The sequence below is a fragment of the Vipera berus genome, assembly GCF_964194415.1.
Source record: "Vipera berus genome assembly, chromosome: 6".
Classification (NCBI taxonomy): domain Eukaryota; kingdom Metazoa; phylum Chordata; class Lepidosauria; order Squamata; family Viperidae; genus Vipera; species Vipera berus.
The window spans coordinates 77,000,076-77,014,739 of NC_138208.1; the positions used below are offsets into that span (position 1 = coordinate 77,000,076).

General features: G+C 43.6%; 1 protein-coding gene across 1 annotated transcript in view; it reads left to right on the top strand.

Annotated features, from left to right (window-relative positions):
* WNT5B (Wnt family member 5B) overlaps window positions 1–14,664 on the top strand; it is a 133,676-nt gene that overhangs the window by 106,831 nt on the left and 12,181 nt on the right. The window contains exons 2-3 of the mRNA XM_081330266.1: window positions 4,113–4,252; window positions 5,771–6,018. Of these exons, the coding sequence (XP_081186392.1) occupies window positions 4,113–4,252; window positions 5,771–6,018 (388 nt within the window). The remainder of the gene's footprint in view (window positions 1–4,112; window positions 4,253–5,770; window positions 6,019–14,664) is intronic.

The window sequence follows — 14,664 nt, forward strand, 5'->3', positions numbered from 1 at the left end:
CAATGATGATATTACCTAGTTAGGGTAATGCAAGTAAACAACCAAAGTCAGAGAGCACCAAGAACCCCTCATTTCAACCCCGAGCTACAAATATTCTCCTTCATTGACATGATTTGAGTGCCAGAAATTCATCTTTCATGGTTTTCTTGATTGATGACTTGCATGCCAAGTACAGTACATGAACGGATTGTCAGACTTTGGCGATGAGAAAGCTCAGTCAATAGTGGTTGCACACAGACAAATCTCCAGTGGGTGCAGTTGCTCAAGACGGGAGTGAAATAGAATTGCATGAATTGCACTTTGAAACTCAGAAGAAACACAGAGCCCAAAAGCCAGATAAATGTCTTTCAGTGCGTATAGAGGCATGTATACTGGATTGACCCACCAAAAATAAAAGCAGGCTAAAATCAAACAAATGAATGAATGAGAGTGAAAATTACCTAGAAGTCTTGTAATACCACCTAAGTAAAATGTGGGGAATACCTAAAGATGAAGGTTGTAGAGAGACAGATGCTTATTGGCGGTTTAACCTTTAAAAGATTGCTGGGTCTTGTTTTCATCAAAATTCGACTAATTAAACATTTCATTTGAGTTCTTTGCACTTTACATCTCTTAGATTAGAGACACTTCCAAATGCGGTAGATAGCTCCTAGCCCAGCCAGTCAGAAGACATTGTGAGGCAAGAATGCCTTTCTTTAATTCTTTGGAAAAGAAAAAAAATGCAGAAAATAAAGGAGGGTTGCAAACAGAAATCAACAAACTTGTCTCCATTCCTAGCTGTATGGAAAAGGCAGGACAATTGCTAATAAAAGCCTTATGAGGAAGTACTTTAACTTTGCAGTTTCTGGGGCTCTTGATAGACTAAAAGATAGACTAGAAATAGAAGTATTGATTGCTAATAGGAGAGTGTTTTTCTGTCTTTTTACTGTTTTTAGACAGAGATTGCATAATATCATAATGGGTGTTGTGATGAATAATTTGTTTTTCTTGTTGGAAGGATTGGCTAATCTATCACTGTGGTTTGTAAACTACCATTTATGGTTTAGCATTCTGCGGAAAGCTGGACACTGAGGCTTATTAAATAACCCATAGTTCCGAGTATAAATCCAGCCACAGCAAAGCAACATGGAAGATTTAGCATCTTCCAGAGTTGCATATTTATTGTATAAATCTGATTACTTGGCAAACTGAACTTGGGCCCATGAAAGCATAAATCCTAGCTGAACTTGCAAGAAATCTGTTTTTCAGATGCCATTAAACTCTTCCACTAGTTAAAGGATCCAATATACTAAACTTTCAAAGTGGATCCTTTGCCAAGATGGCTAGATAATCTCTTTTTCACATGAAATAGTGTTATCCTCAACACTGATAATAAAGACTAGCACAGCTTCATAAGCAAATATTTCTTTAGCATTCTTCTTGACAAAGGGATGCTCTTTGGTATGGAACCAAACAAAAATAAATCATGAAAGCCACGTTGTTCCCACTTCCTGGTTAATTTTTAAACAGGGCTAGGGTTCGCACTTTCCTAGAAGTCTTGCCTTTGAATTGAGAATTCCTCCCTTTACTTTCTGGCTGATCTGGCGGTGTGTAGTGGCACAAGGCAAAACATTATTCAGATCAGATAGCCTCTAGTCTGTGTTAGGAATCCACGTTTAGGATTAGGAGACCTGACATTAATATAGCTTCCTGGGCTGGGATGCAAATGAAGCTCTGGCAATATGAATGGAAGTGAGTAAACTGCAGAAACGTGGTGTGGAAAGATTATCTCCTTCCAGCTTCCCGCTCAGCGTTTTAGGGATGGAGTTGATGATTAGCTACAAAAGGAATAAGAATAGTTTTCCTCCTCCCTCCCTGTTGGTCTCTTCCTCCTCCTTCCCCTCTGTAGTCAGGGCTGATCTAAAGAAATGCTGGTCTTTAGAATATTTGACGGCGGGCAAATGCAGGATGATAATTCAGCATCTCCAAGAGGAAGGCCAAAGAACAATTTCTGGATTGCAGACCCGCACCATAAATACTGTATATTTCCAGGCCAAGCAACTGTTTGTATACTCAAGCCAGCAACTTTGGTAGAACTTGATTTAAGTCAGGACTAGCCGCAGGTATCCAGCTGATTCTGATGCAAGTGCTCTCTAATCCACAAATCTTAATAAACATGCCAGCAGGATGTTTGCTGCTTTCGCCCTTTCCTGTGCTCTGGTTAGGGAGATGCTGCGCTGTAATCATATCAATTACTGAAATGCCCAGCTAGAGAGGAGAATTTTGAATTGTCAGGTGGCAGTATATCTGTCTGACCTTCCTTCGGCCCAGTTTCTGGAAGGAGTAGCCAGGAGGTTGATTTCTGGAAGGATCTGTGCTGGTTGCCCAACCCTTGGTGTGTCAGAATAACAGGGACACGATCTCTCTGCCTCCCCTTCTTCTTGTGGATAAGTATGGGAGCAAAGAGGAGCCAGAAGTGTCTTGAGCTTCAGAGAAGGAAAACACAGTCTTTTAAGTGCATAGAAAGCTAGGAGGGGTTTGCTTGCTACAATTCTGTTTAAAAATCTGGCGTACTAGGCGTTCCCAATCTCTTGACATGTTTTATTTTATTTTTTTATTTTATTTTAATTCCATTTATATCCCACCCTTCTCCGAAGACTCAGGGCGGCTTACAAGCTTAGCAGTAGCCTTCATTCTATGTATATGCCTGCTTATTAGGGCTTTCACACCCTCCCCCAAGCGGCATTATTACAAAGTCAGCTTAATTGCCCCCAACAATCTGGGTCCTCATTTTACCTACCTCGGAAGGATGGAAGGCTGAGTCAACCACATCCCACCAGGCTCAAGGTTGACTCAGCCTTCCATCCTTCCGAGGTAGGTAAAATGAGGACCCAGATTGTTGGGGGCAATTAAGCTGACTTTGTAATAATGCCGCTTGGGGGGTGTATGAAAGCCCTAATAAGCAGGCATATACATAGAATGAAGGCTACTGCTAAGCTTGTAAGCCGCCCTGAGTCTTCGGAGAAGGGCGGGATATAAATGGAATTAAAATAAATAAATAAATAAATAAATAAACCTTGAGCCTGGTGGGACGCGAACCTGCACTAATTGCAGGCAGCTGGTGTTACTTAAGGAGGCATAACCATCGTAACCATTTGTTCATTGGCGTGCTCTTCCCTATGCCAGCAAGAGTCTGAAAATGGGAGTGGGTGGTATCCGCTTTTTCAAATCATCGCTTGTTTAAAACGGTTGCGTGGATGCGTTCAACTCAAAAACTAGCATCCCTCTTCCCTGAAAGAGGGAGGGTCCGGCACCTTCCAAAAACCATCGGAACGTCAATCATACCGGAAAGGGACCCCCCCCCCTTTACCTTTCTTTTTGCTGGCTTTAACTCAGACCAGATCCATCTCTCCCTTGTCAGCACTTAGCCCTCCCCCCGCCCCCGCCCCGCCCGCCAGCCCCTTTGATCTAGGCCATGTCATACTTTATGAATGATCTCACCGTTCCTGGACCCCAGAGGTGGGGAGCTTCCTCCCCGACTTTGCCTCTTTCTCTTGCTAACCCTGCTGGCAAAGGGAACCCACTGCCTCTGAGCATGTGTAATGTGCCGCTGAGGGCGTGACCCGTCCTGTGCTTCCCATGAGAACAGGGGTCTTCAAACTTGGCCCTTTTATGACTTGTGGACTTCAACTCCCAGAATTCCTCAGCCAGCTTTGCTGGCTGAGGAATTCTGGGAGTTGAAGTCCACAAGTCATAAAAGGGCCAAGTTTGAAGACCCCTGCATTAGAAGAAGCGCTACTTCGGGTACTGGCCTCTTCGCCTCTTCCCTCCCAGTGCGGGGAAAAGTTACGGATTTTCCGCCCAACCTGGCTGGGCTTGAGCGTGGGGGGGGGGGGGGGGAGATGAGAGCGGTCCGTGTGGGGGGGGGGGCGGGGGGAGTCCTTGGCCGGAGGAAGGCGTGGGAGGAGGGGGAGCACGCCACGAGCTTTCGCACGGAGATACCTCCCCCTCGCCGGACTCAAGCCCCCCCCCTCCTCCTCCCCCCCCCCGCCGCCGCCGCTGCCCCTCGCTCGCTTTTCTCTTCGGCTGACTCCCCCCCCCCGCTCTTCCCTCCTATCTTTCTTGTCCTGCAGGGATCCCAGCTGAGTCTCAGCCGAACCGGGCAAAGGCGCGGGAGCCGCGGGAAGTGCACCATGCCTGGGACGCGACTGCTCCTCCGCCTGGCTCTCCTCTGCGGCTACACGCAGCTCCTGGCCGAAGCCAGCTCTTGGTGGTGAGTGGGGTCGGATTCTTCTCTTCTCTTCTCTTCTCTTCTCTTCTCTTCTCTTCTCTTCTCTTCTCTTCTCTTCTCTTCTCTTCTCTTCTCTTCTCTTCTCTTCTCTTCTCTTCTTTCTTTCCCTCCCTTGGTCTCTTCTCTTCTCTTCTCTTCTCTTCTCTTCTTTCTTTCCCTCCCTTGGTCTCTTCTCTTCTCTTCTCTTCTCTCCTCTCCTCTCCTCTCCTCTCCTCTCCTCTCCTCTCCTCTCCTCTCCTCTCTTCTTTCTTTCCCTCCCTTGGTCCCTTCTCTTCTCTTCTCTTCTCTTCTCTTCTCTTCTCTTCTCTTCTCTTCTCTTCTCTTCTTTCTTTCCCTCCCTTGGTCTCTTCTCTTCTCTTCTCTTCTCTTCTCTTCTCTTCTCTTCTCTTCTCTCCTCTCCTCTCCTCTCCTCTCCTCTCTTCTTTCTTTCCCTCCCTTGGTCCCTTCTCTTCTCTTCTCTTCTCTTCTCTTCTCTTCTCTTCTCTTCTCTTCTCTTCTCTTCTCTTCTCCTCTCTTCCCTTCTCTTCTTTCTTTCCCTCCCTTGGTCCCTTCTCTTCTCTTCTCCTCTCTTCTCCTCTCTTCCCTTCTCTTCTTTCTTTCCCTCCCTTGGTCCCTTCCCTTCTCTTCTCTTCTTTCTTTCCCTCCCTTGGTCCCTTCTTTTCTTTTCTCTTTTTTTTCTTTTCTTTCCCCTTTTCTTTTCTTTCCCCTTTTCTTTTCTTTTCTTTTCTTTTCTCATGGTGGTGGTGGAAGAAAGACCCAAGTCCCAAAAGGGGATGCCGACATCCCGGGGAGAGGGAGGGAGGAGAAAACGAGAGGCTCTCTTTGAAGGGCTTTCTAAAAAGTGCTTTTCTCTACTTTTCTCCGTTGAAAGAAATCTGAGCTGCACGCCGGGGGTCCAATCAGTGTCTTGCCCTTTCGAAGCACTGCCGTGTATAAAAATGAAATAACTGATTGCGCCTTCCTTTCCCTCTGGAGAATGAGACATTCCCAAAACCTTTCCCCCCCCTTGCCACCTCCACTTCTTGAAGCACCCTGCCTCACCTCCTCTACCCTTCTTATTGATCTAGGGAACCTCTTACATGCCCCCAAAATAGGAGGCAAGAGTTTAGTAACTTGCTTTGGAGCAGATTCACTGGCTGCTGGACTGAAGCCTGGGAAGAAGCTTCCCAAAGCTCACAGTCAAAGCCGGCTTTCCCTGAATAGTATGATAGACCCTCAACTTGTGCGAAAGATCCTTAGCTGAGAGTTAATTCAGCTACTTAGTTCCAGGACAAAGCTCTGTTTAATTATCCATCTCATGGTGAAGCTGATGTGATTCAATAAAGACGAACCAGTTAGACACTTACCTGGTTGTCCTTAAATAAGGAAATCTCAGCTTCCTCACTCCTGACTCTTCTGTTTGTGTTTGGAAAGGTCTGTGTCTTTAGGTCCTGGTTCTGCTGAGAGACAAAGCCTTACCACTGCCAAAGGCATTTCTTGACAATGTTTTCCTCATTCCAGGTCACTGGCTATGAATCCAATCCAGAGACCCGAGATGTACATCATTGGAGCCCAACCAGTGTGTAGCCAGTTACCAGGGCTGTCCCCAGGCCAGAGAAAGTTGTGCCAACTATACCAGGAACACATGATGTACATTGGTGAGGGGGCTAAGAACGCCATCAAAGAGTGTCAATTCCAATTCAGGCAGAGGCGATGGAACTGCAGCACAGTGGACAACACATCTGTCTTTGGCAGAGTCATGAGCATTGGTAAGTGAAGGAAAAAGTGAGGAGGCAAAGGATGCTGATGGCCGTTCTGAGGCTCATGGAAGGTTTGCCTGAAGGCATCGGAGATGGAATGGCTTGGAGGCACAGAGAACAAAGCCGGAAGGATATAGAACTGTAAGGATAAAAAACACCAACAAACTCTGGTTGGGAAATATTTTAGAAGGAAGTAGCAAAGCTAGCTGGAAAGTGCCAGATACTTAACCGTGATGAGAATAGACACTCAGAAAAATAAATTGTACACAGATGAGAAGTGGATTGCAAGTAGTCTGAATATTGCGTAAGAGCATGGAGATTCAAAAGTCTAGTGCAGGGGTAGGCAACCTCGCTCAGGAATTCTGGGAGTTGAAGTCCATGAGTCATAAAAGAGCCGAGGTTGCCTACCCCTGGTCTAGTGAAACCAGTTGGAATGAAAGAGCAGGAAGCAGGGATGAAGTAGAGCAATTTGGGTGGCATTCCTCTGAAAATAGAACAGCTGTCAAGATAGAGGTTGCATGAATAGTGTAGAGACATAAAATCTGCCCTAAGAGTAAGAGGCTGTTTTCATGCAGAGCTTGAATGAATTAGACTCATCAAAATGAGCACTCATGGGGACAGATAAATCCCTAATTTAATCTCTAATTAAATTCTGCAATGCCAAATTGAACTGTTGTTTCATTAGAGTCTCAGACTTTGCTTGATGTTCTCCAGATGTGAGGAATTGCAAGCCCCCTCCCAAAAGAAGGTCTGTGTTGCTGTAAAATAGGTACAAAAGATGCAATATTAGAAGTTATGGGTCAACCCACCTGGTTAGATTCAAGAATTAATGAAAGCTCATTGATCTCTTGCTGCCTGGCCATGATAATTTCCACCAGTGTTGAAGGTTGTGTGTTTTTAAATTAAGGAACTATTTTTGTTTGAAATGACTTAAACACTTGCTTTCCCACTTATTTCCGTTGTGTAGAACAGCTACTTTTGCTTTCTGTCAAGAGCCTTAAGAAACTTAAAGGATGGAAGGAAAAGTTGTAGTACGAATGAAGTAGGTTAATAGGAGACTTCTAGTGATAACATACATATTCCTAAAAAATTGCATGGTTGTCTCTTGAGGGCAACTTGAGGGCACCTTTTTATCTTTATCAGCATGATTGATGCATTTATTTGTTTGCATACTATCTAAATCACTTTTCATGACTATAATCTTCCCAATCTGAGCAATGTTCTTATCAGTCCCCTCTCTATTGCTAACTTGAAGAGCTCTCAGTAGGCATTAATTACTGAGTAATTAAAAGTTTATTACTGCCTTTTATAATGAGATGCGCTGGGGAACATACTGAAGAAGGTATACTGGTAGATTTGATTTCTACATGGGTAGCAAAAACGCACTTTGCACTTGGTTTAGATGCACACTGTTGCCCGAGTATTCCAAGGCTTAGCCACAGTATATTAAATTTTGTTTTCACAGTTAGGATCAGGCTTTGTCTGATTCATTTTAATTCACCATAAATTTAAAAAGCTCCTGGGAAGGGAGCCTCAGAAATTCCTTGTGTTTCTTATACTGTGATTGTCTTAAGGATAAACACCTGGGGGCAACAGGTTGAAAGAAAGAAAAAGTTTGTAGTGGGAAAGCCACATATGGGGATAAAGCATTAAGCTTACATATGTAGGCTTTGCTCCATTTTTCCATAACAAAAACTGGCACTGAGGAATCTCCTGATTCATTGTCTCTGGTGTGCCTCAGGTGAAGTATGGGGGTCATCAGACTATGAAAGAAAGGTTGGCATCAAGAGTGTATTCTGAGCAGCTGAGTCACTTTCTCCCAACCGGTAACCCCCTTCAGATGAGTGGACCTCAACTACCAGAATTTCCAACTAGCGGGGGCAACTTGGGAATTTCCAACTTGGGAACTGTTCTTGTATCAGAAGGAGAAGGCTTAGCTCTGAGAAGTCCTGCTTTGGCAAAACTGGAGCAAGATAAAAAGGGTAACAAAGTGCCATGCCCAGGAATGAAACTAGTAAACCTAATCTTTTTTCTGAACTCCCTTCTTTCTTCCTCTCTACTGCTGGAATGGTTAATCTAGCCAAATAAAACCAATTAGAATCTCAGCTGAGTACCTGCCTTACTGGGAAATACCATTTTTTTAAAAGCCTTCTGATTGAGGGGTCCTTGGTGCTCTCTGAGCTTAGTTGTCCTCCTGCAGATGTTTCATTACCCAAACTGGGTAACACGATCAGCACTGGTGTTGCTACCTGGTTTGGGTGATGAAACCTCTGCAACAAAACAGCCAAGCTCAGAGAGCACCAAGGACCCCCTCATTTCAATCCTGAGCTATATTCTCCTTCATTGGAGTAGTCTGATTGATTTGCCCTGTTTCCTTTCCCCAGTGGAAAATATCCTGGCTTGCAGCCCTTGGCAGGAAGAAGTGTGTGTGTATGTGTGTGTGGGAAGCACTGATAACTACTTTGCTATTTGCCTTCTCCGTGCTGGTGCATCTCCAGGAAAGGCAGCAGGAAGTCTAGCCCTATCCACTACCTTGAGACTTCCCCAGGGTGCCAACTGCTAAGTGGCAAAAGACACTCATTGACAGGTCATTGCAGAATTTGAATTGAGGTGTGAGCTGGATATATTGTTCTCAGTCCTTTTGAAATGCAACTCTCCCCTGGAGAAATCGGGGCTGAGGTTTGATGTGTAAGGATAATAAAAACAAGGTGTTAAAATGCAGCTCCCTCTTTTCCCCTGCTTCTCAAACTAGAAGCCCCTTTAATGGATTCCCTTAGAAATTCACTTCATTATTCAGGGCTATTGTATCTCAGTTTGATTAATTGTAACACATTACTCCAACTCAGAGCCGGCGCTCATGCAAGGCAGAAAAAGGTAACTTACCCAAAGCAGCTGATTTAGAGCTTAATAAAAGGTCAACAGGTAGATATACTATATGTTTACATCTGTTATACTTGCATGATTGTCTCAAGGAGGAATACAGCTTTGGATATTCGGGTCTGCACTTTGACTTTGTGCATATTTGTATGGGGGTATGCAGACAATTGCAATGTTGTTTATATTGTGAGTTGTAAATGATTAGAGCTGGGGTACAATGGATAAAGTTACAATGCTAAGTATAGCTACTAAGAAGTAAACTTAAGTAAACACAGAGAGATTCACTTTTGATTAGGTAAGTTTAAGACTTAACAAGGGACATTAAATGCATCCTTCTCATAGGGGTAATTTAAATTCAAAACCTCCTATGTGTAGAATGTAGATAACACTGAAAAATGACCCTTTTCCATGGCCTATCCTGCCATAAAAGCATTCACAAGTGAATGTTATGTATGTTTATTTGGAAGTAAATTCCATTGCCTTTAGTAAGTGCAACCTAGAAGATGGAGCGTTAAAAGGGCGGCATTTCTTTAGGGTCTATTAGGGGCTGTAGAGTGATGTTGGGCAGAGTTAACACCAGTAGCAGGTGGAGTCAGAGCCAGAAGATGAGCCCACCATATGCTTTTTTTTGTTCTTTCCTGCTGAGCAGGGATCAGATTGCTCCTGGTGGAGGGCTGAACTCAGTGGACCACACAGTTTAGGAGCCCCCCAAACTCTTCAGCTCATCATCAGCTTCCTTCCTTCCTTCCTTCCTTCCTTCCTTCCTTCCTTCCTTCCTTCCTTCCTTCCTTCCTTCCTTCCTTCCTTCCTCTCTTGCTTTCTCTCTCTCTCTCTCTCTCTCTCTCTCTCTCTTATTTGTAATTTAATATTGCTTTAATAGTACTATGTCAAATCTGTTGTTCTACAGCAACAACTATGGGTAGTCCCATTCACCATTGGAGGTCAATATTGACTACTTTGGAGAATCCAGGTTTAGCAACTGGGCTGAAGGCCACACAAATTAGGACTGGGACGTAGTGTGCAATGGGTTGAACTAAAACTTGACAATTACTGTTAAAAGCAAAATCTCCTCCTCCTCAAAAATTGGCTTATTTACCAACATTCAAGTCATCCTGCTTAGCTTCTGAGCCAAACAAATTTACTACTCTTCGGTTAAAATATGCATCTTTCCCCTTTTGTCACTATTGGCATCTGCACATCCCCTACTTACTTGTGTGTCTGATGGATTAATTCAGAAGTAACTCTTGAGGGGAGGACACACAGAGTCACAAGAAGCCTGCCTAGACCCTGTCCATGTTCCCTGTTTCGTAAAGGACTACAGATTTACTCTAGAAGTGTTACATGCACGAAATTAAATGTAGTTAGTCTCATTAATAGTTTTCTTCAACAGCTTTCCCGCAGTTACATATTCTCTACTGTAAAGGTTGCACGCTTGCATTCTGCTGAGTCCTTGGGGGGGGGGAGGATCCATGCTCTTAGAGCCCCAAGTTGGCAGGGACACCCATTTTTCCCTCTTTCTTCTCCACACCCACTGCCATTTTTTCTCTCCCTGAACTAGTATGCACATCACGCTTAGCTTTATTGTGGCTTAGTTCGTTTTTTTGTGTAAAGCATTGTGTAAACCCAGCTGTTATGGTTTATAAACCACGTTGGAGCAATCCCTGCCCTTGGTGTGATATGTGAACTCAGCTTTTCTTTTTTGGACATCCCATTCCCCCCCCTCCACCTCATCCCCATTGTTCTTTTTTTTTACTTCCTTCCCACCCAGCACGATGCTGGAGAAGAAACAAATTGCTCTTTCCAGAGATCTGTACTAATTGTTTGCAGAGGGCTTTTGAAATTAGTTTGAGGATGAAATTAGACCGCTTGCCCACTCTTGCTCTGTTTGGCTGTTCTACCTGCTTAATTGCTATAAGAACATAAATCTTCAGAAGAACTTTGCTGCATCAGATTGTTGGCCTGATTGCTTTTGTCTGCATTCTCCTCCTAGCAGTGGCCATCTGGGAAACTGATGGTACATCTCCTTCCCAGTTGATGATCCCTCAGAGTCAGCTATTTTGAGGCTTATGGTCACTTCATGAGGACCTGCTTGATAGGAATCTCTGAATCGAAGTTTCAGGGATCACTGAAATGTTCTTTGGAATAGATTTCACCTGCCTCCAGAAGCTGTGAATGCTCCAACACTGGAAGTTTTTAAGAAGAGACTGGACAGCCATTTGTCCAAAATGGTATAGGGTTTCCTGTCTGAGCAGGGGGTTGGACTAGATGACCTCCAAGGTCCCTTCCAACATCATCATCATCATTATGATTATTATTATTATTGTTGTTGTTGTTGTTAGCCGCCCTGAGTCCTTCGGGAGATAGGGCGGCATATAAGTCCCAAAAATAAATAAATAAATAAATATTATTATTTATTTTTTACTCGAGACTGTGAGGAATTAGATGATGCAACAGCAGTCACAATAAAACCACAAGATGGAAGCAGGTAGTTTTATGTGTTTTAGCTGTTCTAGGAGTTCTTGTTTGACCAGACATGTTTAATGATGCCAATAGCTGAACAGATGCATGCAACGTTGATTGAAATAGTGCCCGTGCCATTCTTTCTAAAACAAATCCAGTAAGAATTCCCATATGTCCCCTCCAAAAAAAAAAAGAAAAAGAAAAGAAAGAATATAAGGGAATGGCTGTTCTAATGGAATCAAGAAGCTGCCAGTCTCTTTACTGCCCATTCGCCCCATAGGTTTGAAAATCTCGACTTCTTAGGAGGATAATTTGAGAGGTTGCCTTCTTACGGGTCTATAAGTTAGTAAGTGAGAGGATCCTATAGTAGGTGCCCTGAAAGTTCAGAATACAGGTAGTCCTCGACGTACGACCACAATTGACCCCAACATTTCTGTTGCTAAGTGAAACATCTGTGAAGTGAATTTTGCTCCATTTTACGACCTTTGTTGCCACGGTAATTGTTAAGTTAGTATCATGGTGGTTAAGTGAATCTGGCTTCCCCGTTGACTTTGCTTGTCAAAAGGTCACAGAAGGTGATCACATGACCCCACAACACTGTAACCATCATAAATATGAGTCTGATGCCAAGCGTCCAAATTTTGATCACATTACCACGAGGATGCTAGCAATGATTGTAAGTGTGAAAAAGGGCCATAAGTCACTTTTTCCCCACTGCCATTGTAATTTCGAACTGTCGCTAAATAAACTGTTGTACGTCGAAGACTGTACATAATAAAAAAATCTTTGCTAATTATGGCTGTTTCAATACATTATTGTGGAGGCATCTCCATGCACTAAAAGAACATATTCTGAGACGTATTTAAAGTTAGCTGGAGGGGTGGATTCAAAGTACTTGTAAGATGCTTGTTAATTGCAATTACTGGGAGTGAAATGTGGCGCATCTGGGCAGGATGGGAATAGCTAGGATTTATATCAGGCTGAGCATGCCGATATCAGATAGATTACAAATTATGAAGAAAACACACAAGTGAGGGATCTGGTTTAAGAAACATATCTCTGTAAGCTGGAGAGAGAAACTATGAAGAGATAAACCACAGTGGAATTGAATGCATTGATTTTTTTCCCCCACTCAAGTTCCACTGTTATTTAACAAGAACAGGTTCAGTTTCCCGGCCTGAAACTTACAGTGTTTCTCTAGGCCAGGAGTGTCAAACTGCCAGTCCACGGGCGGGTTTCATCATATGGAAGCCGCACCCACTCCATTGCCGGCAATGCAAAAAAAGTTGTGATATGTCACATGATGTGGCGAGTTTGACACCTGTGCTCTAGGCCAGACATGCCAAACACAAGGCCCGGGGGCCGGATCCGGCACGCGAAGTGGTTTCATGTGGCCCGCGAAGCCATCCTGGAAACAGTGAGGGAACGGCCCCCACTGCCTTGGCCCTGGCCCAGAGACCCTCCTTCTGCCAGAGGCCCTCAGATCTGTCCCACTCCTGCCCAGGCCCCCATAGGCACCCTTGATGCGAACGATGTAGACCTGGCCACGGCCACTCAGTAGGCCATACGCACTCTAGCCACGCCTGCCCAGTAGGCCACGCCCACCCTGGCCATACCCACCCGGCCCCCTGAGGGCAACCGCAATGCTGATGCGGCCCTCAATGAAATTGAGTTTGACACCCCTGCTCTAGGCAGTCATACCCTAACTATATATTAGCTAACCACTCAGGGTTCCTGTGAGGATAGAATATGAAGGAGAGAACATTGCACATAATATTGAATAAAATATATCAATGAAATAGTACTGAATATTAAAAAAAAAACCCTAGTCTAAGCCGGATCCCCCTTCCTCACTTTTTTGTGATTATGGAAAATATGGCTTTAAGTTGATCGAGTTGTGGCTGGCCCACTTAGCTTAGTTGCATGTGAATCTGAGGGAATCACTAAATATCAGGAGGGTAAGAATATATTTATTCTGTGTAAAGGATTAGCTTTGTAAGGTTATTGAGAAAGACCTTACCTATGCCATTTTTTTTCCAGTCATCTGGGCAATCTGTCAAGTAAGTAGAGCTTTTTTCTACTACTGTATAGTTTTCTTTTTGTCTTCATGGGGCTGGTTTGGAATCTCTTAGTCTTGCTTCAATCACTGAAACCTATTATCTATGTTTGTTGGCAGTGGGTTTTCTGAGTTCTAGCTATCCTAACTAGCACCGCTAATGTGAAGTTTGATAGGAGCTTCAACATCAAATTTCATATTCTTGCAGTGCATCTATAACTTAGTTGAGATTGTGGTTACAGTAGGTGCCAATTTGTTATACTTGTTAAAGATAATTATCAGTTATTTTATATACACGGTTACAATCTGACAGCAATAGCAATTAGACTTATATGCCGCTTCACAGTGCTTGACAGCCCTCACTAAGTGGTTTACAGAGTCAGCATATTGCCCCCCCAACAATCCGGGTCCTCATTTTACTGACCTCAGAAGGATGGAAGGCGGAGTCAACCTTGTAAGATTCGAACTGCCGAACTGATCCTAATGTAATATTTTCAACCCAGCAACTGGAAATCACATGTTAGAAATAGTTTGCCAGATTAGTTTATTGGATAAGCCATAATTGGCTGAAGGTATTATAAGCTACAGTTGACTAAATTCACACAAGGTAATAAACCAAAGCTAAATAAATTAGAATGATATGTAAATGAAGTGGAATAATTCTCCACAGTTATCTACAAGGGATAGGCAGTTATTGAGATATTTCTTCTATATGGATTCAGCGGGTTATAATGCTAGTCAACCTTGGGTGATCTCAAAAGCTAAGCAGGTCTACCATAATATAGCACTTGGATTGGAATCCCAGAGTTGAACATTGTGGCATTCAGAGACCAGTCAACGCAGGGTGTCCCAAATATGCCTGTCTGCCTACGCAGAGTTTATTGTATTTATACAGTTTTAACAAGCAGGAAATTACGCACAGCAAAAGCATTGTTTATTGGTGTACTCCCTAGTCAATCTTAGAGAATATCCGAACATCCTAAACCAGGGCAGAGTCTTCCTTATCTAGCTGGTTCCTGGCAGTCCTTGGCAAGGCTAATTGGAATGAGCTCAGAGACATGTGGATAACAGAATACTGGGGCAGGCGGTTTTCTGCGCACAGTCCCTTCATATCCTTGACCTCCATCTCTACAGAACATCAGAACCGAAAGTAAAAAAAAAAAACTATCTTGGATATATCTGTGTCTGTAATACTGCCAAGAAGATTGAACTGCTGCAGTCACTAAGAATCAAACACAACTTGAGGGCATCTTTTCCATTTT